Here is a 26,142-nt window from a genome sequence, read left to right as displayed (position 1 = left end):
ACCAGAATACACCTTCAAGAAGAACAGCACGGACGAGCGAGCTACCTTCATCACGCGCCCCTAGTCCCGCAGGACCTAAGCGCATTCAGGAATGTGCGGCTGTCTAAAGTTGGGGACAGGCCCAACGACCTTGGGAGGGACCCGAGGAGGGGGCGTTTTGGAAGAAAAGCAAGTCTTCGCCGTCCGAAGTAGATGCTGCTCGGGACGGCCAGAAAGCTTCTCACCCTTTTTCCCCTCGAGGAAACCCCGAGAATGACGTCTACAGCTCGAGGCCGCAGCATGTCACTCGTCCCGCCCCTTCCCCAGAGTGGGAGGGAAGATGGGAGGAGTGATGTGGTGGGTCGAGGCGGGCGGCGCGATCCGCGAAGTGGCGACCAGAGAGAGCGGCCGCCTCCTTCTCTGCCGCCACCGCCGCACCTGATCGGCTGGGGTGGTGGACCAGAAACCGTCGCCTTTCCCCTGGCTCCAGCGGAGCGCCCGGCTTCCCGAAGCGCTTGCCCATGGCTTCATCCGGCAGTGGCGTGGAGGAGGTGCGCGTCTCGGTGTTGACCCCGCTCAAGCTGGTGGGGCTGGTATGCATCTTCCTGGCATTGTGTCTGGATCTGGGAGCCGTGCTGAGCCCGGCCTGGGTGACGGCCGATCATCAGTCTTATCTGTCCCTCTGGGAGTCCTGCAACAAACTCGGCAACCCGGAGACCTGGCGCTGCAAAACTACCTTGAACAGCGGTGAGAGAGGCCCCGTTAAGTCCAGACTGCCTTTTGGGGTTGCCCTTTCCTCCCCTCCCGCCTAACCCAGCGTCCCCACCCCGGCCCTCCTTTAGGACCCACCCAATGCAGCAGTGCTCCCCCTCCGACGCCTGGCCACGGTCGCCCTTCCTGGCCGCCGCTCCTTAGCTTCCACCACCCCACCCGACGTCTTCTTCGTTGTCTTCTTCCCCTCCCTCCTTTGCTTTTGCCTTTAATCCTTACCTCTGGGCTTGTCTTCCCGCAGGAATGACCCCCCACCCCACCCCCGCTCTTCTAATCTCTTTCTTCCTAAGGAGCTGTTCCTCCCACCTTTTGGCGCACGCCCAAGCCTTGCGCTGCTCACTTGGGCTTCCCTGCGCGCGCTGGCGGCTCTGCTCCTCTCTGCCAGCCTCCTGTTTGTCCTGCCATTCGGATCCAGCGCTCGGTTTCGAGCGTTGCAAATTACCGGCGCATCAACGCCTTTCTGACAAGATCCTTCTTCCCTGGGCACCCACTTAGAATTAGGGCTGACTTTGACCCCAGCACACCTTTCTTGACATTCTGGCTGGGATCTTATGATTCAAATAATCCCTTCTCTCATCCCAGATTCTACACAGTATCCTTCCTTTATTGCAGAACGCAAAGTATTATTAACCAATCTTATCTGTACTTCCTACCCAGCTTTCTCAAACTCAGTGTGGCATTCTAAACCTTTAGCACTTCCTTCCTCTTCACTCTGGACTTAGGCTTTCTGTCTGCTTCCTATTTTTTTCAGCTGTTCTTCCATCTTTGTAGCCCCAAGTAAAAGAAAAAAAAAATCTTTAAATGATGCGTCTTTGAAAACATCTGCTTTAAAATGCCATATATCTCATAATGTAGTATACTCTCTTTGTCTCAAACAAAAATGTTGCAGAGATTTGGCGGAAAGGAATTGATTTGGCAAATCCTTTATATCAGGTGATCACTTGAGAGATTTCATTTGCATATTTAATTATCTAATGAGTCTGAATCCTGTCTATTCAAGTGTGCAGGTGGTTTGAAGAATGTTTAGCTGTGGTTTCAATTCAGGCCAGTATTTCTACCTGGTACCTGATTAACAATCCCAAACCAACTGATGGAAAAGTTTTGACATTCAGCTTCCTAAAACTGTAGCCAACTTAAGAACTCATATTTGATGTTTCTTCATATCCAGTGTGTCACAGTATGTGTCTCCTGTGCCTCATTCACCCATATTCTCACACTCCACCTTCCCTCCTTGCTGACTGATTGTTACTTCTCCGATAGCACTTTCTCCCAGGGCATTTGGGGGGGGGGTAGGGAGTGGGGGACCTCTTCCCCAATGTAAAATCTGTCACTTGGAATGGGAATGTTGATTTCAAATTCAGTCCTTCTCTCCTCTTCAGCCAAGTATGTGGTTTGCTCAGTCCGCAAAACTGTAGTTTGGGCTGTTTTTATTTTCCACTGTGTACAACAATTTTTATAATCTTCTTTGGAAACACTTAGAAGTTAAATTGTAACCCATATTTAGTAAGTCTAAGTTGTGAATTATCCTTAGGTCTCATTTTATTTCAAAGCACAATATTATGCAATAAAATATGGGTTTTCTACTGGTCCAAATGTGTATATTATGTTTTGTTCTGGCACAGATTCTCTGCATTGTTCTAAAGAACTTTGCTTGGAAGCTACAATGGAAGCCCTTTTCTTTTGTTTGTACCTGTCATTACTGCCTTAAACATTTAGTTTGAGGTGTCATTCAGTTGGGTCCTTGAGAATATGAATATATATATACACACACACACAGTATGTGTGTATGTGTGTATGTATGTGTGTGTGTGTGTATGTATGTATGTATGTGTATGTATGTATATATATATATATATATATATATATATATATATATATATATATGAAAGAAGTGCTGCCTTGTACAGCTACAGGGAGCCAACTTTGTATGAGAGCTTGCTTGCTTGCTTGCTTGCTTTTCTTTCTTTCTTTCTTTCCTTCCTTCCTTCCTTCTTTCTTGCTTTCTTTCTTTCTTTCCTTCCTTCCTTCTTTCTTGCTTTCTTTCTTTCCTTCCTTCTTTCTTTCCTTCTTTCCTTTCTTTCCTTCTTTCTTTCTTTCACCTAGCACACCCCAACACTGTGAAATTTATGTAGGAATGTTAGCCACGACATCTCCTTAGCAACAGGGTTTCTTTGCCCTGTTTCTTTCTCTCCTAAATAATATCCCCTTGATTGCACAAAATCTTTCAGAAGAATTGGGTGCAAATGTAGGGGTGGCTGAGTTTCAAATCCAGCATTCCTTTTTCTTCCCCCATATTCTTTCCTTACTTTTAAATGTACATGAAATTTAGTAAAAGCTAAATAGTGATTAATAGATTGTTAAACATTTCCTAACTGCTTTTGGTAATCATCCACCTTTTTAGCTGAGAAACAAGGTGATTGCTATGGGTGGTATATACAGTTATGGGCTCATTCCTGCATTTTCAGTGATTGATAATTGAAGACAGTCAGTCTCTGTTGCTCTGTCATTCTGAATGCCTTTCTTCAAGAAATTTCCAGGCTCTTAAATTCTGCTTAAGTTATACTGTAGAATGAGTTTACTTTTGTTTTTGTTTGTTTTTTAATGTATCCTGGGATTTCCAACTTACTAGGAATGAATGTGGAAGCTAGTTGAACAAAACTGTTCTTTTCATTGTATTTTGGCAGAAAGTCAGGCTTTGAATGCTCTCCTGCAATCTGCAAATCTGTTCTGTTGACACATCCACATGCATACACACATATGCTCACCCTTTGGTGGTAGTAAATCCTGTCTATGTACTGGCAAAGGTTCTTATTGTGCTTGGTGAGTAATGGATCAGGTCCAGTATGCTTCATTAGGTTTATTCTACATTGATGCTTACTCTTCATTATTACCTCTTCTCTGTTCTCATTCCTTTTCTCATCCCCCCTTCCAAATAAAAAGAATATCTCTATTTTGTATACTGACCTCTTTCCAGGAAGACGTTACAAGTTGTATAACAATTGGATATGCTAGAAAGGAACAGAGATTTTCTATGAAAAGGCTTTTTAACTAAGGCACCAGAGCAAACAACACTGTAAGTGGAGAAACAGAAGGAACCAGGGCACTGCCTTAAAATATTTGCTTTGTTGTCTCTTGAAGAACAGCAGCACAAGGAACATTATCAAGGGTAGCCACACACTGGAGCCTGCTAAAGCATATCAAAGCTTTAATTGAAAAACAATTCTCTTAATTAAACTTCAAGCCCTGATTGCTCATACAGAGGGCAAATCCATTGTTTTTGCAGCAGTGAAGCCCTCTGAGTCTTTAGATCATTTGTACCAGAAATAGTCTTTGTCCAGTTCTGCAGTTACCTATCATATATCCCTTGTCCTCCAAGTAATAAACTGTGGTCTTGCAGTTTTGTTTTGTTTTTGTTTTTAATAATGCAGGCTGAACATTAGTATGTTTCTATTAATACAGCTTATTTTAATGGAAGAAAGAGGAGGAAAAAAGTGGTTGTATATATGGTTTAGATGATTTAGGAGAAGCCCAGCTATATTTAATTTCCTGAGAGTAAGATTAACTTACAGCTGGCACTGATGTGTAGAAATCATCTGGTAGATTGTTAAAATACAATCCCATTTCAATATACTATTTAAAATACATCAAAACGTTTCAGTAAAGATCACATACCTTTTAATTCAGAACATCCCCCTTGATTTCTCTGAAGTAAAACTGTGAAAGAAGACCACTACTTAGGAGTTGTTTGTGGATTTGATACAATTGAGAGCATTGAAAACAGCCACATGGTCCACTCCCATATATGATATGGGATACATGAATACCTGTGCAAGTATGTTTTCTTTCTTAGGGCATTTAAAATGTACATAATGTAGTCTGTGTAGCATAATTGTACAACATTTATAAATCCCACAATGCAGAATCTTACACTCTTGAATGATTTTTAGTGTATTATATTATACTTCAGCTATCCAAACTTTGATGCATCAAAATTAGCTATAATTACTGAATGTGATCTTTCTGAGAAACGATTATTTTGGTGTGAACACATGTACTTGTCTCTTGTTATAAAAAGTCTATTGTTTGCTAAACTGACAGCATAAAATATGCAAAAATAAACATTAGTAAATAGTATGTTGCCTTTTTATAATACATTATTATTTGGGGTTTTTTTTCTGGTGAGTTATTATATGTTTATGCAGCATTTAGATACCTAAAAAACACATCTCTTCTTATTTTTGGAACCTGTACTGTGCATACATGTATTAATGAATTCTTTAAATATGGTATTTAAAAAAATCTTAATTAATTTAAATTAATAATTGCAACCAATGGTTTCTACAAAGTATGTGGAATGTAAAAGATTTGAAATTCAATCTTCATGAGTTATTACTTGAAAGATAATATAATATGGATTGTACCTGTTGTGTGTAAGTTTCTCTTTGTATGTGTATTTATGAAGACATTTAGTCATATATATATTTGAAAATACCTCACTATTTAAAGTAGGTATTTATGAATCGCTCTGATTTTTACCATTCGTAGTTGGCATGACTGCTTGTTTTGCATGAGAGCCATTGTACTAAAGCAAAATTGACAACTCAAAAGCAGCTCCCTCCTGGTTGCATGTAGATCATGGCTTTAAGTGAACTGATGGCGATGGATATTTGCAAATAGCTCAGCAAGAGTGGCAGTCACTATACATTGTTCTTTCCTGGCCTACTAGAATACTGGAATAATGTAAATTGAAATTTGTTAAGGCTGAAATACAGTAGCTAGGTAGGATGGGAAAAACATAGTTAATATAAAAAAAAGTTTTACCAAAGCAGCTGCCATATTTATTTTTCATTTGTATAGAGTGATACGAGATTTCATTTTAAAGAAGGCTTTCATTTAAAGCTTTCCAGAACATAGGGTGTATATGTGTGTGTGTGTATGTACACACACAGAGACACACATTTAAACACAGACACATTTAAACACGCCCAAATATATCCACTTGATGAAGTACAATGTATGAAGGTTTCTTCACTGAAGGCTATGGACTGTAATCTACTATGCTGGTCCAGTGAGGGTTGATAGATAGATGTTTCGCAGCTTTCCAGCCTAGGGCTGAAGGAAAATGACTGGTCCCAGCCAGCTTCAGTGTTTAAGGTAGGATGAGGCTCTGGATCTCCCCACTTCTAATCCAGCACCTGAACCACCACACCATTGGCTCTCGTTAATGATAGAGACAGATAGATGGGAGGGGGAGAGAGAGAGAGATCACACTATATTCAGAATATTAGGATTTTTTAATCCTTTTTCTTTACAAAAGGATAATTGTTTTTTTAGGTGAAGACATTTTAATTTATGTACTTTATACATGTTAGTATCTACTGTATGCACGTGTGCATAGAAAAACACTCTTAGGACTGCAAAGAATCCATTTTCTGTATCTTGTACAAAAAATAATAATATGTAGCATTTGCAAGTTTGCTTACACTCTTCAGTCCACAAAGGGTAAACTACACATGGCTTTTTGAAGATTTTTTTAAAAAATCCCTCTCTGCTAGTTAGATGTAAAGACTACAGTATATATAGCACCTGGGGATACATGAAGGATCCTGACCTGCAGTTGTGCCATCAGCTAGAGGGAATTAAGTGATAAGTTTAAACAAAATTCCAGAGGAAAAAAATGAGAATTAAAAAATACCTATGGTTGTTATTATCTATAGTCAAGAAAAGTAAGGTTATGAAACTCTGGAGTCAAAGATTACTTGGCTGGTAAATTAAGGAACATAGATACTGATCAGCAGTCTTTTGCAGCCCTGAGTATCTTTGTGCAATACTGTGCAATGGCTTGAGCAAATCATCCCTGTCATCAGGATCAGAATCATCATCATCATCATCGCCAATACCAAAAGCTCATGAGATTTCAGCAAGCTCTCTCAAGATTTTGCCCAAGACTACAAGAGTCTTCCTGAATAAGATTACAGAATATTCATAAGATTTTGCAATCTTACAAATCTTTGGTAATATTTTTTATTTTGGAGGAGCTTCTGGTAGGTGCCATGACATTCATGAGCATCATGCTGCCAACTGCTGAAAAACTGTACATATTATTTCTTGATCCAATCAAGTAAATATAGTATATGCACACAGGAATAAGATGTTTAGGAGCTAATTTCACAGCTTTATAGCTTTCTCTGCCCCCTCTTGTACTGAAGATCTTTAAAAGACTTTAGGCAAGCTACTCCAGTATGGTTTTGAGAGAACATAAGAACACAAGCAGTGCTTTGTGGATTGGACCCCTGGTCCATCTAGTCCAGCAATCTGTTGTCACAGTGACCGCCCAACTATACAAGGAAGCCCACTAGTCTCCCAGCAGATGGTTTTCAGAGATAGTCACACTGTCATCAAGGTTAATAGTGTTTGATCCCCATGACTTCCATGAACTGGTCCAACCCTTTCTTGAAGCCAGCCAAGCTAGTAGCCAGCACCACATCTTGAGATAGCAAATTTCAGAGTTGAATTATGTGTTGTGTAAAAATGTATTTCCTTTCCTTCCATTCTCCCAAGATTCAGTTTCATTGGGTGACCACTGGTTCTAGTATTTTGGAAAAGGGAAAATAGTTTCTCGGTGTCCACTTTATCCACACCATGCATAATTTTGTACATCTCAAACCATGTAATTTTGTACACCTCAGCCATGTATCCTCTCATTCTACTCCTTTCCATACTGAAAACGCCCACAGTTGACACCTTCATTAATCTAAGAGCTATTCATGCTTTTTTTCTAATAACGTAGAAAGGAAGAACTAATCACCAACTGCAACAATAGTCACTTCATGCAAATTAAGGAATATCTTTCCAGATTCAGTCCCCTAGAATGAACAGCATAGGGCCGTCACTGCTTAGGCCCTCAGGTTTCAAAGACCATCCTTCATTTTGCCCATTATATTGGAAATAACCCTCTCACACCAGTTGTAAGAAAATGTACATTAGTTATTTGTTATATGAAACATAGATTGGTTACAAAAAACCCACTGAAGCAGGTCAGTTTACAAATTTAAGAGCCTTGCTCCAAGTACTCCACTGGGTCTCCAACCATCTAATAAGATTGGAATCTTGATTAATTTCCCTGGACTACAGTATGCAACTCTGTCAGCTAAAATGCTGCATTAAATTATAATTATCTGATAATACTCTGATATGGCTTTCCTGATCTTGCAGGACAACTGTATCTCTATATAGAACAAAGCGATTTTGACAGATATAAAATATTATGACTTTTCATCTCACTGTCCAATCTTGCTTGGTTTAGAAAGAGATTGGTTATTTAAAATGATATGTCCTCGGTATAGATATTCAGCAGGACTCATCCAAAAGCCTTTTGTGGTATACTATGAGTCTGTTTGGGAAGATGATTGCTCATGAGAGTACGTACCTTTGCCCTTTCCACAAGTGAGTCTTTACCCTTGCTTGATTTAATGTTTTGTCTTCCTCAGTTTCAGAAGAAAGGTTTCCAATGACTCTGGTCCAAACATGACTTTGCACAAACTCCTTAGAGGAAATAGAAACAGTTTCCCATGCTCTCCCTTTTATATTGTGTGCCCTATTGCAGTAGCAAGATGAGACAGAATGATGAGCACGGCCCATTTGGAAAGGGTGGAGCTTGCAGTGAGATGCTGCAATGCTACTTTTGTCATTTTGACAAAGGCAACAAGATCCTATGGATGGCTATCATATTGGATTCATAATTAGACTTCTGATGTACAGTCATGATAGACTGATGAAGAAATCAGCTGCTTCCTTTTAGCTGACAATGTGGCAAATATCTCCAAAAGGATTGCCAAATGTCTTGCAGTTTCTACCACTACAACATGATTGTCTATCAATCTTGATAATTTATTTTCTTTGAGCCAATTTTTTTTCTTTCTTTTATTCCTCTCTTACTGTTTTAATGCTCTTAATTTTATTCTGAACACTTTGTCCTCCAGTTGTAAATTCATTTAAAACATCACTTTAGTTTTAATAACCCTTTAATAACTAATTACCCTGTTTTTCTCTTTTTTTCCTCTGTCTTTGGGATTAAACTGTAATATGCTTGATATTTTGGTCTTTGACCATAAACAAACTTTAACTAATTAACTATAAGAGGTTGTTCAGCATAGGAAACAAGTTTTTTGTTTGTCCTTCCAATGAAATTAAGCCCGAGGGCAAGGCAAAACAAACAAAGCACCCAAAATTATGTGTTTCAGTTTCCCTGTGAAAGGACAGAAACAAAACAAAACAAAACACAACAAAACAAAACAAAACAAAACAAAACAAAACAAAACAAAACAAAACAAAACAAAACAAAACAAAACAAAACAAAACAAAACAAAACAAAACAAAACAAAACAAAACAAAACAAAACAAAACACTGGATGCAAGAAAATAAAAGCTGTCCTTGGCATGAAAGAAAGCATCTAGCCATCTTGGTGTACAACATGCTAAGAAACGGCCAACATTTTTTTCTTTAGACTTCAAGGAAATACCCATAAAACCATGCAGAGAAATGGACTATCTGCACTGCAGTTCAGAGACGAACTTTACATTTGGAGAAACTCAGCAGTAGGGTAATTAAAGGTACAGACTCTCTCAAACTGAGCTTGTCTCTGATTAGCCAGCCATATGGACACATTCATATAGTTTTCTTGTCAATAAAATGGAATCTGCTTTTTTGTGGGGTTTTAGTTGAGGAGGGAACATTTCCTAATTAGCAGCTACTCTTCTTTAGAGGTTTCAAAATGACACATCTCTTGCACATGTTATACATGTCTGGGTCATTTGTGCTTGGACTGTGTTTGATTCAGAAACAATTAAACTACTTTAAAGCACATTTTTAATGAATGGAGGAATCTTCAGTGGAGTGTATCCCACAATAATTTATTTTGTTGGAACCGCTGCTGTGTAGCAGTTAAAATTTTAATGCCTCCTACACCTTTAAATACTTTTTAATTGGACTTCCAAAGTTTAAAAGATGCTTTTACAGCTAGTTATAATATAAATAGGCTAAATATTTTATGAGGTTTATATTTAGAACCAAGTAGATAGCAACCTTGACTCCCATTGTGTTTATCTTTTGCAAAAAGATGATACAGTATGCTTTCTATTCCTCTTAAGTCATAGAAGGAGTTTGCAGCATCATACTATTTTATATATCATTGTTTTCTTCAGTAATATAAGGAATAGGAATTATTGGATCATAACAGGTGACATTCTGCAGTAATCTTAGCAACTTTTCATAAATCAATCTAATGGAGAAAAATTCAATACATATAACAAGAATTCAAGCCAGTCTAATGAGCATGTTTCAGTTGTATTGATTATGGTATGGTAAAACTGGATTCCACTGGAAACAATGGATTAATCTTTGACTGGATTGGTGGTATCCTGAGAAAGTGAGGAGTGACAGGGAAAACTTCTTTGGTCAGATATCCATGTTCAGTATGTGGGCAGTGGAAGGCAGAGGCGGAAAAAATGTAGGAGACATGAGCAAGGACAGTGGAAAACATGTGAAGGGACTTGAGAGCTGAAATATTGAATGAAAATATGATATTGGCCCTTCAGAATTCAAAGTTAGCATAGCTACCCATATCTGATGGCAGAAGGTTCAGAAAAGAGAAATCTGGTATGCAAGAATGAAACAGACTTGATTCAGATGTTCTATAACTGGAATTTGTATACTCTTTTAAAAAGCTAAAAGCAGTTCTTAGACATTTTGTGTTGTATCTGTATTACAGTTATGCTCTCTTTGCCAACTTGGCTATAGTTGTTTCTAACTTACAGAAACAAAGGATATCCTTCCATGGATCTCCTACCTCAGAACTCATTTGACCAAAGCCTCAGGATGTAATGAAACAGCCTCAATATCTCAAGTGGAAAACTGAAGGTACTTTAAGGCTACATTTTTTAAAGGTTTTTTTTTAGGTTTTTTAAGGTTTTCAGATCAAGTAACTGTTAAAGACAAACTCAATTTAGAATAATATTGTGCCAAAAAAAGTTTTCTTTTTCTTCCCCACCATCCTTATTCAATCTGATAGAAAAGAAACAGCTCTTGATGTCTTTGTAAAGAAAAGTAAAGCAAATTTTGTGAAATTTGCATCAGTGAAGTATAAATATTTGATCTTCCATTGTACAGGCATCTATCTCTCCATCAGTCTATATATCTTTCTAGCTTCTCAGGCTGCAGTTAAATCCCAAAGAAAGAAAGTAATCATGAACAGACTCTTCAAGGGTTTATTTCAAATAAATAAAAATAATATTTTTTTAAAAAAATAGGTTGTGTATCAGGAAATAAACAATTTGGTACACTAACATGAGCTCAACAGTTCTAGCAAAAGAAATTAGCAGGATATTCTCAAGTTACATGTAAATGTATATGGAAGAAAAACTGCTTTTTCACAGGATAAGAAAACTTGAAATAAATTGGAGGCAGTTTTCAGGAGAGGATTAATTCAGTAGTTGGTAGTTCTAGAAATGAGAAAACAAACTATCTGGAAAACTTTCACAAAAATCAGCTGTTTAATTGAACATCTGAAACAAGAAAACAAGTATTGGGTTTCAAGGTGCCAAAAGTAAATGTTGTTTCCAACTAAATAAAAAGTGTCAGCCTGTCAAAGTTATTTTCATTTTAAGTACTAAGTATTTCACTAGAATATTAGTTAGATTAGACACCAATATTTTATCTCGAAAAAACATGGTCTGTATTTGAACATACTGAGTAAGGAAACATAGAGACTTCATTTTTCACTAATCAATAAATCTATTTAAAGGCAATATAATTCAAGGACAGAAAATGTATTAGCAGATTTGTCTCATTGTAACTCTCCTTTGTATAATTGTAATGTTACTTGTTCTTATGAATTGTGGAATAAATGCCCACTAGATAGTCATTGAATTTTGGAGCAATCTCATGTACCCAGAACAGACAATACATAATTTCATGTTGCATTCATTATTTGTGTGAAGAATTATAGTCTACGTAATTTTCTTTACTTCTTTTGTTGAAGTGTTATATAAATATGATATATAAGAAAATAGCATTTTTGCTACACAAAGATTATAGTAAATGTACTTGCCTATTATTTAGATCATTTTTACTTTTATATCACCAGATTAAGTTGTGCTTCAATATCAAATAGTGTTATGTGTATACAGACAGATTTTCAGATTCTATTCAGTTAGTTGTTGGCTATTCTGCAACCACCTATTCAAGAGCAAGATCACAATTTCTTCCAAGACTGTGCTCACACATTTTGCCTTCCAAGCCCAACCTTGCTTAGCAAGGATAGCTAGCAGGCAGATTTTTTATTTTTATTTTTTTATTCCCCAGTCCCATTTAGGATTGTGTTATATGAAATGTAACTGCTAAAAAGCCAGCACCACAGTTTACCTTAATGCATTGGAATGAAAACTAATGGCTGCTTGTTGTAGGACGTATCAATATGGAAAACAGAATAGAACAATTCACGCTTTTAAGAAAAATCCATAATGCATGCTAGGAAATTTTGAAACTGTGAAAAGATAAGAGAAGAAGAATTTAAGCTTCTAAAAAGAAAGAACGATCATTATTGAAGCAATGATAAACCAAAGCTTGGAAATAGAAGATATATAAGAAGAACAAAAAGACCTCATTCATTTGGTCAGTCTTACAAAAATGATTCTGGAAATGTAAAGCTTATCAAATAAAATGAGCATCAAGAATAAAAGTCACCAAGCTGATTAAGCTTGGAAGCAATGTTAATTTGCATGGTACCAAAAATATTCAAAAAATTATCTCTGAAACACAGTATTTTACAGTTAAACTAAAAATGCAAAACAATGCATACATACACTGAAAATAATGGGATTAATCAGTATGACTACTTCCTGATTATGTCTGATCAGTACCTTTGAATATTTGAAAATAATTCAAAAAGTACTGCATCTTAATGTTTAATGTTATATAAGATGCAGTTCCTTCAAGTATAGAACAGGTACAAAACTACTTGAAGTAATGTTCAAATGTGCCTTACAAGATTCAGATTATGAGATGGTATTCCCTACCTTTGGGGTCTGATTGTGCAAGGAATATCTTCTTATTACTGTACCTCTATAACATTTATGGCAAGTAAACCAAAACTTTAATAAACACAGTTCTCCCTGATATTTTTTTTAAAAATCTGTTTAAAAGCTTTCCAAGAGAATAGCTGTGAAAATGGAATATGGATATGGAAAATGAGAACAAGACTGGAAAAAGAAGTGATAAACATTCTGCCCCCAGAGCTGAGACAGGCCCATTCGCTCCCGGACTTCTGGAAGAACCTAAAAACCTAGTTTTTAGGCCTCATTTGGGGTGGGAGGGGCACCAGTTCATCTTGGGGGTGGCTATTATAGATCTCTCCCCAACAAACAAGATCGATGCTGCTGGATTTTATATTTTTTACTCTATATTTATTTTATTTTTATAGAGTATTTATATTGTAATTTATGTTTTTTAATTTCGATTATAAACCACCCAGAGTCCCCTTTTCGGGGGAGATGGGTGGTGATGGAAACTTGAAATATATCAATCAATCTAGAAAGAGTGAAAGGCAGGTTCTGGGTGACATGAAACTAAACTGCCTAAACAGATAATGCAAATCACTAACACTTCAATAAAATTTACCCAAAGGGTATTCAAAAAATATAATGAAGATATTAAAAAGTTCAGTGTTTGGCTTATGCCTTTTATTTATGTCTTTAGTTTGCCATTTTTTAAAAGTGTGCATGGCTAAAAGAAAGGATAAGGTATTAGATGAATGCTAAGAAAGAATGGAAAAAGAAGTTGCCTTGAGATGAAACCATATGGGAACCAATCTTACTATAAACAAATTCATAAAGCCTCATCATTTCAGTCCTGATGTCAGCAAAAATCCATTAAGGGTCACCAAGAGATAATATATCTATTTTAACCTTGATCAAATAAACTTTATATTCCTTCCTTTTATTTCTCGCAGTCTTAATCTTTAGTCCATTCAAATGATGTCGTAAAACTTGATTTCTTCTCATTTTTTATTTGCCCCTTCTCACACAATTTTTCAAACTTTAACAAGCCTCTTTTTGTAAATCTAGTATAGGAATATTATCCAGGTCACTCTCTTGGTTTGTTATTTATATATACCTTTTAATTATTAAGACATCAACCAGCTTCTTTTGTATGTCCAGTGTAGCATTTTTTTCCATGTCATTCTTGTAGCCTGTCATTTTTAAATCCACTTTCAAATCAGTCTTGATCTTGTCAGGTAAAACTTGTCTTTCTTCCATAACATCTTCTAATCAAAGTATATCCATAGAGGCAGACACTATTAAAATTAACTTCTGGGTCTCTTGTTCAAAAATATCCTTCAATATGTCTAATGTTAAAATATTTTGCTTCATTCTGTGATTGTGAATTGAGTTTGAGTGTTCTTCTCCTTTATTTATAATCTTTAGTTCCTTTAGTTTCCTCTAGTATCCAATTTTTAAAGTCTTATTATTATTTTTTAATTCAAGAAAAAAGCATTTTTCCATGGGGAGGATTCTTTATAATTAATTCCAAATCTTATTTCAAATTTATCTGGACCCTTAGTACATTTGTAACTTTCAAAAAGCCAAGTTTTAATCACAGTTTTGCTGTTTATTCCATTTTTTTAAAGTTCTTAATTTTTTTAATTAAAACTTCTTTCACTAAGGACTGAAGGAAACTCACCTGGTGCTTTCAAACTCATCCATCCAAAGGTTCCTAATAGCTGCAAAGCAGTTAACAAGCAATTTCCAAAAGTGATTAGAAAAGGAAGTATCCAAAATTAGTGTCCTTTCAAAGGCGCCGACTGCAGTTTGAGCAAGATGGCTATTCCCTTGTCTCCAGAGTTCTGAACCCGCCAGAGACCACTGTCTTGCAGTCTCCTCACGAGGAGCAACTGTCTGGAGCACTTGTGGATGATCTCAAGTCCTCTCCTTATCCAGAGAGGAATTATGAAGAGCTGGCCTACTTGCCAGTTTTTCATTCTGCCATGGTTGTCAGCTGTGTTTTTCGCAGAGCTGTCTTCAGTCTGCCATTTCTTTCCTGAAAGTCCTAACTTTCAGTATTTCTACATCTCACCAGAAATGGTCTAACATTAGAAAAAGTCTTTTCAACTATGAAATGGAAGTTAGAGTGCTCTATTTGTCATTGGAATATGCCTGGTAAGTTTGGAACAGAATATGAAATAAAATTTGGATGAAATATTTCAACTTCAAAACATTTTGTACGTGTTCAAACCAGTATTTCCTAGTATTTACAAGGGAATTAAGAGGGACATGTAGATTAAACCAAGAAAAAGTTTCATTTTACCTGTGTGACAGGTGCTCTCAAGATCTGATTGATGATGTGCCATCAAGTCATTTTCGACTCCCAGCGACCACATAGATTTTCTATATGATCTCAAGATCTATCAGTCCTCATAAAGTTATTTCACTGAACAATGACTTTTAATTGGAAGAATATTCCTAATGGTGGCAATGGGAGCGTTTAACTCAGTGCTAAGAGAAGCTTGGAAGAACATTTTCTTTCAGATAATAACTCTCCATCTCCAGCATTCCTAATAATTATCAATCGTTGTTCTATTTCCATTGTTAAATCATCTATTTTCATGTGGGCAAAAGTAGAAAACTTGAACTGTTGTTGTTTGTAGATCCAAATCGTTCTATATAAATCCCCAGCTGAACAATGCCTTTAATAGAAACAGCCAAAATGGCACAAAATAGTGTGTAAAACTTTTGAATGTTTCTGAATTTTTCAACAGCCAACATATTAAAAAAAGTGGGAAATGGGGCAAAGTAAGGAAATTCGTAACTTAAGGCCAGATATTTCCTGAGGCCTACAATACAGAATCAGTCTCAAAGTGGAGATTATACTGTATTTGGTAGCAGTAGATGTCTTTAGTGTTCATTTCTCCCTAGCTTTCAGGGAGAAAAAAAAATGGTTTGCTTCCACAGCTCAGAAAATAGAATGGCCAGTAGTTCTTAATTTGTATTGTCCTTGGGGACGTAAGAGCAGAAATAAATAAACATTTTAGTCTCTACATTAGCAAAACTGGGAGAAATTTGTGTGGTTAAGCCAAATTGTATACTGGTTAAAGGGCTTGCACACTCAAATTACTTTGCCCTGGGTTGTTGAAAACTTATTCCTTTGGAGACACTCTTTATTCTGCTACATAAAAAAAACTCTATCATAACGGTATGGATTTTTTGGAAAAAAAATCCAAAATCCATAGTTGCATAATAACTTCGTTAGGACAAGCCAAAGTAGAATTAATCATGCAAGACTGAAAATTCTGGAGAATTCATATATTTTCATTTCATTTCATAAAGTAAAATGTGATTGTGTATTTTTTTCTATAGAATGTAGGTCAAACAGAAAAATGACAGAGTCGTAAATGAAAAGTCTATCTTGTAGGATCTTAGAAGAATATATATACTGTAGAGTTCTACTTTCACATAATAAAGAAGACTATTTATTTGATACTTTTATTATTTTCTTTTCTATTCTGGGGAAGTATCTCTTTGTTTGAGTTATTATCTAAATTAAGCCCCATCTGTTACTTTTCCTTTATAGACTGGCAGATTGCTACCCTTTCCATGCTGTTGGGTGGAGCTGCCATAATTCTTATAGCGTTCTTGGTTGGACTAATTTCTATCTGTGTGGGATCACGGAGGAGGTTCTACAGGCCTGTTGCTGTCATGCTCTTTGCAGCAGGTAAGTTAACTGCTTCTTTGAAATATATACAACATTACATAGCTGCCACTTGCTCAAGAAAATAGAGGTGATGCATACCTTGCAATCCAAAAATAATTCACTTACAGACAGAACTTGAACTGCAGATTGTTCAACTTTCGTTTACATGGCCAAGGAATCCCAAAGTCTTCCAGCTTTTCTCTCCAGGTCATTCTCTGGTCCAATTTATAGTAAGTTCTTTCTACCATTTATAGTTTAAAGAACATTCTTTATTAGCAGGGCAAAATCCAGTGGAAACTATATGACAGAAGAGTTTTCTGTACCTGTTTTTGCAGCCTAGATGTCATCAGTCCAATCTAAGCATTACAGGAAATAGAACACACATTGTTACTTGATAATAGTAGTATCTTACCTCGTCCGTCATTGCTTTACACTTTTGAAATATATTGTAGTTGATTATAACAGCTACCATTCCAGGCCCTTGTAGAAACTTAAGCGACTTTATCTTTTAATGTACAGTGTCAAAGTATTTATTTTTTTTATTTTTTTATTTTTCTTTTCTTTCTTCTGAAAAGTGTATTGCTTTCCTTAAGCATTAGCTCTTGAAATCATTCATATAAAAATAAATAGGATTAAACTCAAATGTGTTTATATTTTTTTCTATGCTCCACAGGAAGCTTTCATTGTGTTGCTTTGCCTTTTGTTATTAATTTCAATAGACTTCATACTATAAATCCCTTACTTTTCAAAGGATCAAAGGAAAGAGATTATATGAAGGAATATTTTTAAGACTCACATGAAAACTCAAGGAAATTCTCTAGTGGAATACGTAACAAAATTATCATTTGATATGGATTTGAATACCTATCAAGTCAGCCAATAATAGAATTTTCCCTTCCTTCTCACAAGGTTTTACAGCCATGCTTCCTTTCTGTCAATCATATTTTTGCTGGAACTGAAATAGTAAGCTTGTGTGATAGACCATAATAGACAGAATGACAGAACTATCTGGTCTGCTAGGTGGATTTTAAAAAATCACTTTAAAAGGATGTGGAATCCAAGTTCTTAGTATTTCAAGAATGAATATAATTATAAGGAAAAGTATCCTACTGCCCCCTGCTGTTTCAATTATTTTATTTAAACCATTTCAGAGGGAAAGAAATACATTGAAGTATCTTATATTAAAACTATATTTCCAGTTTTCAAAACAATTTGCAAGGATTGTTTTGATCTTCATTCCATTCACTGGCAGATCACAGTAAGAATTATTTGCTGAAAATGTGTTTTATATTATCTGTTTTACTTAAACGTTCCTAAGAATGTTTAAAGTTCTTCAGATGATTTTCTGTATGAGGTTTGAAAAAACTCCATATATATCTGACAGGACAAGGAGGATGAGAAAGATTATACTACCAAATATAGATGAAAAATTATCTTAAGTAGATAATACTTAAGATCATTCTAAATGTTCATCAGCTATAAAACTTATAATAAACAATGCTTGAGAAGCTACAAAATAATTTGGCAAAGCATTTATTTTTTTCTGGCCTGATGACAATAACCTATTATCTAATGTAATTTAGTATCATATACTTCTTAAGAGTGAAAATTCTCTGCAAGAGAGAGAGGGAGAGGGAGAGGGACAGAATGAGAGAGAGAGCAGTTGGAAGTTGGTTCAGTAATGCCAAGAAGATATTGGAACAGCATAGTTAGATTGCTATTTTCTCTTGGTTTAGAAGTCCTATAGAAATAAGTGAGGTTGCCATTAATAATAGGAATTAAAAGTTGTCTACAATAAAAAAAATGTTCCAGTGCTTTGAGATAACTGAGGTTTCTGCTAATAAACAAGAATGGATTTTTTAAAATGTTTATTCAAATGTCTAAATTTTCATTTACCATCAGAGTGTTAGCATAAACGTAAAAGTTCAGGAATCCCTCCCCTAAAGTAACTTTATTCATGAAGGCTGCATTTTTTATAATCAAGAGATAAAAAATGCTTTTTCCTGCAAAAAAAAGTGTCTTGGAACAAAAAAGAATATACATTTGTGTGTTGCAATGTTTTAGAAAAATTAAATTTCACTCACTAATACTCTAAAGCACTTGAAATGACTTACCAATATAGAATTGTAGAATTTGAAAACCCCATTTAGGCTATTAAGTTTAACTCATTCAGTGCAGGGATCCAAATTAAAGCATCCTCAAGAGATGGTTGTTCAGTCTTTGTCTCTAGTCACCCAACAAAGAGAAGCTCACATTTCCTTGACAACTGAATTAACTGTCCAACTGTTCTTTCCACCAGGAAGTTTTTCCTAACATACATCTGTATTCTGTGTTTCTATTACTGAATAATATACTTCTGTGTTCTGCATTCTGGGATGATAAGATAAGAACTTCTGACATTCTCCTTCTTCTTCTCCTTTTGTATGTGTGATCCCCCCTCAGGTATTACACCTAAAATTACATTTGCTTTTCTAGCAGCCACATCAAACTCCAGTGCTCAGTTTTCATTCTAGAATCCATTTCACATTTCACATTTACATTTACATTTACATTTTATTTCTTTTTTCTAAGTGAAGGACTTTGTATTTGTCTGTATTCAGTTATCTTTTCAAACCTATCAATATCATTTTGAATTTTGTCTTAGTTGTATGATATAAAATGTAACAATATTTTTATTTAATTCAATTAATGATAACTGTGCAGCATCTCATTCAATACACGTATATCCACCCATTCTATTTGATGAAGAGACATTGAGAAATACTCTTCGAGTACAATTTTCAGTTTAATGAACCTGCCACCCAGTCCATACTTAACTAGCTTGCTAATCAGAATTTCATGGACCTTTTTATCAGATACTTTCCTAATGTCAAGATGTATTATGTCCACAGCATTCCCACAGTGTACAAAAGAAGTTACCCCATCAGAAAAATGAAATAAGATTAGTCTGACAAGACTTGTTCATGATAAAGCCATGTTAATATTTAGGAATCACTGCACTGATTGCTAAACCATTGCACTGCAGAGCAATTGCGTCATGATTTGTTCTAGAATCTTTCCAGATATTGATAATCAGAATGAGTGGTTTCTATTGACCAAGTCCTTTCTGCCACATCTTTCAAAGATAGGGACAAATTGTGTCCTCATCAAACCACTTGGTACTTTACCTATTCTCCATGATTTCTCAAAGATAATGGATGGAGGTTTTAACAGGCCATCAGCAAGTTCTTCAGTATCTTTCACCTGATCTTGGAGATCTGAAGTCATTCGTGGTCAGTAGGTATTATCTAATTACTGTATGTCTCTGTCAAGCTCAGCTTTTCACTTCATTTTGTGCATGTATGTCTGTATATTTAGCTGCATTGCCTTTTTCTCCTATTATTTTCCTTGTTTGTTTGTTTTTGTTGTTGTTACATTGTACTTTTAGTGTCTTCTTTATTAGCTCTTACCCATGTTGGTTTCTTTTTCCCTTAGTCACTCCTGACATGAAATCCTATTTATAATCCTACTTTTCTCCATCATCCCCACTATTTCTACTTCATCTACCAAGTTTTCCCTATGTGTTAGTATTAAGACAAAAATAACTGATAGCCTTGTGTCTTTCTCCACTCTACGGAGGAAAAAATAATCAGCAAGATAGTTCATGAATATCTGAAAATGCCCATGCTTAGTATAGCTTGTCTCCCAACATATCTTGGAATAATTAAAGTCCTCCATCACTAGTACTTCATTACTCTTTGAAAGTTCTAGAGTTTGCTTTTGGAAAACAGCATCCATACTTTTTCCTTGGTTGGAGGGTTGCTAGATTTAATAAAAGATTTAACTCCTATTTAACAGAAATGCAGGTACTAGTAGTTGTCAGTGTATATAGAAAATTAATAAAATTAATTGATTAATGTTGAGGTATAACCAAACCCTTATTATAAATGATCAGTATCATTCAGTCAGATTATTCAAAATGGGAATACATTTAAAGAAGATAAGCATCTACACATTTTCATTATTAATCCTTTGGACAAATTTGTTTAAAATTGTATAGGTTCTAAATAATATTCCATATTTTAATTAAAGAATTCAAATTGAAATAATGGAAGTTACATGCTTTTTCTACCTATATGTATCTCCCAAATGTTTTATGCACAATTTAGTTATATACACAGTTCCATATGAATCATACTGTAACTAACTACCAGTTAATATTCCTTGTAACAAGTCATATGAGATAAATAAGCTTCCCTTGATTATATTAGTTCATTAACTTCCCCTCCATTATAATCTGTTTATAGAAACCATTAGTTTTGTCACCTGTGTTCTTGGCAATTATCATAAAATGATACAGACAGAAAAAGAATAATGGAAGGGGAAGAAATTGTTCTTTAGAATTCCTACATATGCTACTTCGTTCTAATAACATATGATTTTATATATGCTGCTGAATATTTGGATTGCTGTATTCTTTGTGCATTAAATATAACATGTTGTGTTAATCTAACTTAGATGTTACTGAGCATTGGCTAAGTAAAATTTAGATTGTACATTACTTTAAAATTAAGCCCACATTCCACCAGGATTTCAATGCAGTATTTTCTAAAATAATGAGTGCCACTGGTGTTAGTTTTATTATTTCATGAGACTTGTTTCAGAAATGTCTCTGTAAAATTGTGCTCATAAAGAGGAGGTAAAAGTAAAGTTTATAAAATAACCAGCTAATTGCTATGATGAAATTATTTTAATGAGTTTTTAATCTCCCTCTCCCTCCCTCCCTCCCTCCCTCCCTCCCTCCCTCTCCTTCTGTAGTATTTTTATGGTAGGGCCAAAATCTCCTCCTTTTATCATCTAGTTCTTTCTGCATTTGAGATTACTGAGATTCATTGTTTTTTCTAGGATTATGGGTATCAGTTTACATATGGTATGGTATAGAAGATGGATACATTTCTTCCTTTTCATAACAACAAATGTTCTAGTTATTCAAGCCCACAAATCTGCTTTTTCCCTGTGCCAAGGGTAGTACTAGTTCATGATAGCACATCATTTACTTTGGCTACCTGAGATGAAAATATACTTCATAAACAACCACTGCCTGGAGTATTCGAAAACAATTTGACGTCAAAACAAGAAGCAGAAATTACCCTGATGCTGTTTATGTACAAACATGTCCCACTTGAGAAAGACTCATCATATTTGCAAGTCCTAAAGATGATTACAAGAGAGGGAGGGTGAATTGGCATCCCTCTCTGCCATAATTAGTGAAAATATAGAGGTAAAAATATTTTAGCAAATTAACATACTAAAAACAAACATGAAAAAGAAAAAGAAAAAGAAAATAGGAATGGAAGAGGACTCCCATGTAGTATGCAATGGTACTTTAATTTGAAGCCTAATGAATTTGGATCATAGTCTTTTTTTCCATGGATGATTAGCTGGAACAAATAAGAGCCACTAAAGGACATCATTGTCTGAAATGCACAGTGCCATGTATTGAAATATCATTTGCATGTAGCACTTGGTATATGTTCTACTTTTTTGAGCAAGGGGGTATATTTGCAAATGTGGGTACCACACTAGCTGCTTTATGTGTTTATTTTTTCTCACTTTCTTAAAGTTATAAGAATTTTAGATTGACCATTATTCTCTATTATTATTAGTATTAACTGAACAAATAAATTAATTGTGTTATTTGTTAATGAAAACAGAATAAGTAGCATGTAAAACTTAGTGACTAAAGCTGCAGATCTTACCATTCATTAGGATTTTTTAATATCAAAATTAAGGATTTTTAAAGTATGCATTGCCCTTGTCCTCAGTACTCTTCAATAAATAGAATAGTGTATTTTTGTATTGAGCATGCATAACTTCTAGTGCTGTATATATTTTTATATGGGTCTACCACATCTCAGAGCTATTTATACTCCAACATTCCCCAAAATACGTTCTTCTTTGCCTGCAGTTCTTCCCAAATATAAACTGATTTCATATACAGATGTTACGAAAAACCTATAGTTTTATAAATGATTTTCAGCTAAAAATGATATACGCAAAAATATTTCTCTGCTATTGACAAAACAACTTTGCTGAGTTTGTTGGAAGAAAATTCCTAATTTGGAACACTGGAATAGAGAATTACTAATTCAGTCCAAGAAGCGACATATATAAGAAATAAAAAGTGGACTAACGCATATAGAAAGTTCTATCAAAATGTGTCCTGGAGATTTCATGTTGTTTTTCTACTAGATTATTGAGACAAGTTATATCTGATTCTCCGTCTCCCCCCTCCTTTTTTTCCAGTGGTTCTTCAGGTGTGCAGTCTCGTCCTTTACCCAATCAAGTTCATTGAAACTGTCAACTTAAGAATATACCATGAGTTCAACTGGGGCTATGGCCTGGCTTGGGGTGCAACTATATTTTCATTTGGGGGTGCCATACTTTATTGTCTGAACCCTAAGAACTATGAAGACTACTACTAAAGGAAACTTCTTTTGTAAGGAAAGGAATGAAACAAGGATTGTCCTGTCTTTTATAAGTGTTTTTAGTACTTTTGTAGAGTGTCAGGCTGTCTACTCTATTATTAGCCATTAACTTTTGGCTATAACTACTGCAAATAGCTTTTTAACACCTCTTTAAAAAAAACCTAATGAATTACATCTGCTGATCAGTCTGTAGTGAAATGAAAGAAGTGGCAGCTACGGTAAGAAAGGTAATGGATATTTAAAAAAAGCAGTTGTATTTGCTATTTGCTAGCACAAGAATTGTGCAATTGCCTCCTTATATCATACGTGATTCAAATATGCTGAAGCTTATCAACTTAGGCTCCTGTTTTTATTGGTCCTCTGGGAGTCTTACACAAAATAAATGGCTGAATGACTGGACACTGAGAGAAGAGAAGACAATTGATTAGTACGTGCATTTAACAGTTCTCTAACAAGATGAATTTATACATTTTCCAGCCAGCTGTGGTATATCAACAAGTCAAAACTTAGAACATATACTTCAAATTATGTGGTTGGACATTCTGTCTCAGCTGAAACCAAGTTCTGGAAATAATGTGGAGAACGAGACAAATGTGGATAATGACACAAATCTATTGAGAATTTTCAAAGGTGGGGGAAGTGGTTAAAATTTGCATGAGCTACTTTTATCTTGACTGCCATTTCATTTCCAAGCACCACAGTAAAGTTTTCATGAGCAGTGTTTGAAAATGCTTTATAGGAGGCATTTATTGATATCTCTATAATTATAGAATTATGGAGATAAAACATGACATCATAACCTAATGGTAGAGTGCAGGCACAGAAACTCTTAAATTACTGTCAGTTTACAAGAGGTTTCTGTAACTATTGATTAGGCTTAAAAATTAATTAAAATTAATGTTGCTTATCTACAATTTGAACTGTCAGGAAATAAGTGCTTGAAATGGGATGAGATGTCTTCAGTCATCATAGTCATCACAACAGGTCATGGATTATTATGTGGCAAATGAGACACAATGAATTTCAGGTATGCATGGTATCAGGTTCCCATCTTTTCCTCTAGCATGATAATATAAGGGGATATATATGGAGATTTGTTTCCTTAGATTAATTACAGCTTCCCATTTTATCCAAACTGGATAAACTGTGCTAAATTTTCACTATAAGCCAATTTCAAACTATAGATTCTGAAACTAGCTTTTTCAAACAAACCTTAGTTAATGTTAACTACATTTTTTTTCAAAAATAAAAATTTAATTTAGAGAGATGAATGTGACATTACTTTGACTTTAAATAAAAAACTTCTGATCTACTTCTCTGAGCAACAATTGCAGGAAGATTGGAAGGTCTGTAAGAATCTAAGGCTCGCCTAGGTTAGCTCTTAACATGATGAATAAGAGTTTGTGACAATTCTTATGCTGCCAGTGTGTTTGTTTGCCATAAATATAATTATTTGCAGATAAAAACAAACATCATTTTTAAATGGAAGCATCTATAAGAATTAAGGTAATATTAATATAAAAGGAAGAATATATACCTACACACAAACACAAATTTCTGAGATCAGTTGTTGGTCTAACAAGATCTTGCCAATCTTTAATGATATATTTTGTAGAGACATGACTTTGGCTGAAAAGCCATATTGATAAATATATTTCAATAAGGAGTAGGGAAAAATATTACTGTTAAACTCACTGGGAACTAAAACTAGAGAAAATGAAGTATAACACAATTTAGACATTGTATTTGAAAAAAATACTAATGTGACAAATCACTTTTTAGATAAAATTTGATTTTTTTTAAAAAGAAACTAAGCAACCATGTCTTTTCCATAGGGACTACCAGGGATGTATTATGAAAATCATAAATTATTGTTATGGTAAATGAATAAATTATACTTTTTTCCTCCAGATATAGATCTAGATGAGAGTTCTTTGCAATTATCATTGCTTGCTTAATTTATTTCCTATTCAAATTTTGCTCTCTTTCTCTCTCTCTCTCTCTATATATATACAGTATATATAAACTTTGTGACCAAAGTTAATTTGGGATGGGAAATTGAAATTGATTTACCCAGTATAACATTTATTTTTGTTTAGAATTGTCTTATTTGGATATTTTTCAATTCTGAAAATATTTTTATACAGTGTATACGGTTCTAATACAAATCTAAAAACAATTATTTTTGTTATGTGGAAATTAGAATGTACCCTAGTCTGGATCTCCTTTAAAACATAATATTTAAAACAGAAATGCTGCTCTGTGTTGTTGCTCTGTAATACTTTTTGCAGAATTTCTTTATTTGAACACCTCAAAGTAATAAACATTATTGCAAATGACAGAAAGAAAAAGGGAGTGTCCTGCAAAGCATAAATCTATAATAAATATGTTTAAATGTATAATTATTAACAAACAAACAGTTGTGGTTTTTTTCTTTAAAAAGATATGGACTATGACTTTTGCCCCAAACTACAACTCTTTTATGGCTTACTTTTTGGGCAACCTCCACTCACCCACCCTCTGTCACTGATGCTTAAAAAGGTGCTCTGTATATGCAGGTGGAAGGAAGTAACAGCCTGCATATTCAGGAGCAGGAATGTCTGTCATGCTTTGTACTCCATGTAAGACAGATCATTGGTCTATCTGCTCTTACTTGTCCTACCTACAACTGATGCTAATTGGGATGGTAAGTAGCCGAAAAAGAAAAGGAACATTTCATTGGAATTCCATTTGGAACCAACCCAGAGACTGCAGAGAATGTTAAGAACTAAAGAGTGAATTGCTCAATATGTTCCACATGTGGCTAAGCATATTTAGCAGTTTAAGAAACAAAATGTGCCAAGTATATTACCAGTGACTGAAGGTTAAAGAAACCAAATATTGTGAAAAAGATAGGTGTAATGCAGTCCACTATTAGAAAACAAGAGATGGCATTCCAGGAATTCAGATATGATGGCATTAAATTTGAAGCAGAAGTCAATATATATTTCCATGTTGGCCAACCTTTTCTGTAAGTGGGATATGTCTTCATCCACACTGTGAGCTAAAGCCATTTTAATGCACATTTCTGCAACCACTGAATGATCATGAAGAAAGGCCCGGGTTCAGTAATTGGCAGAAGTCCCTGAAAGTGCTGGAAAAGAAATCTGCTTTACAGCTTGGAGACTTGCTGCCAGAGCT

General features: G+C 35.2%; 1 protein-coding gene across 1 annotated transcript; it reads left to right on the top strand.

Annotated features, from left to right (window-relative positions):
* Positions 1-315: 315 nt before the first annotated feature.
* On the top strand, positions 316-24,943 carry TMEM47 (transmembrane protein 47). Its single transcript, XM_063305217.1, has 3 exons — positions 316-726; positions 16,376-16,516; positions 22,781-24,943. The coding sequence occupies exons 1-3, from the start codon at positions 501-503 to the stop codon at positions 22,957-22,959; spliced, it is 546 nt and encodes a 181-aa protein (XP_063161287.1). The 5' UTR covers positions 316-500; the 3' UTR covers positions 22,960-24,943.
* Positions 24,944-26,142: the final 1,199 nt, after the last annotated feature.

This window comes from Candoia aspera, chromosome 5 (genome assembly GCF_035149785.1).
Source record: "Candoia aspera isolate rCanAsp1 chromosome 5, rCanAsp1.hap2, whole genome shotgun sequence".
NCBI classification, from domain to species: domain Eukaryota; kingdom Metazoa; phylum Chordata; class Lepidosauria; order Squamata; family Boidae; genus Candoia; species Candoia aspera.
The sequence above is the reverse complement of the archived record's forward strand: the minus strand, read 5'-3'. Positions and strand labels throughout refer to the sequence as shown.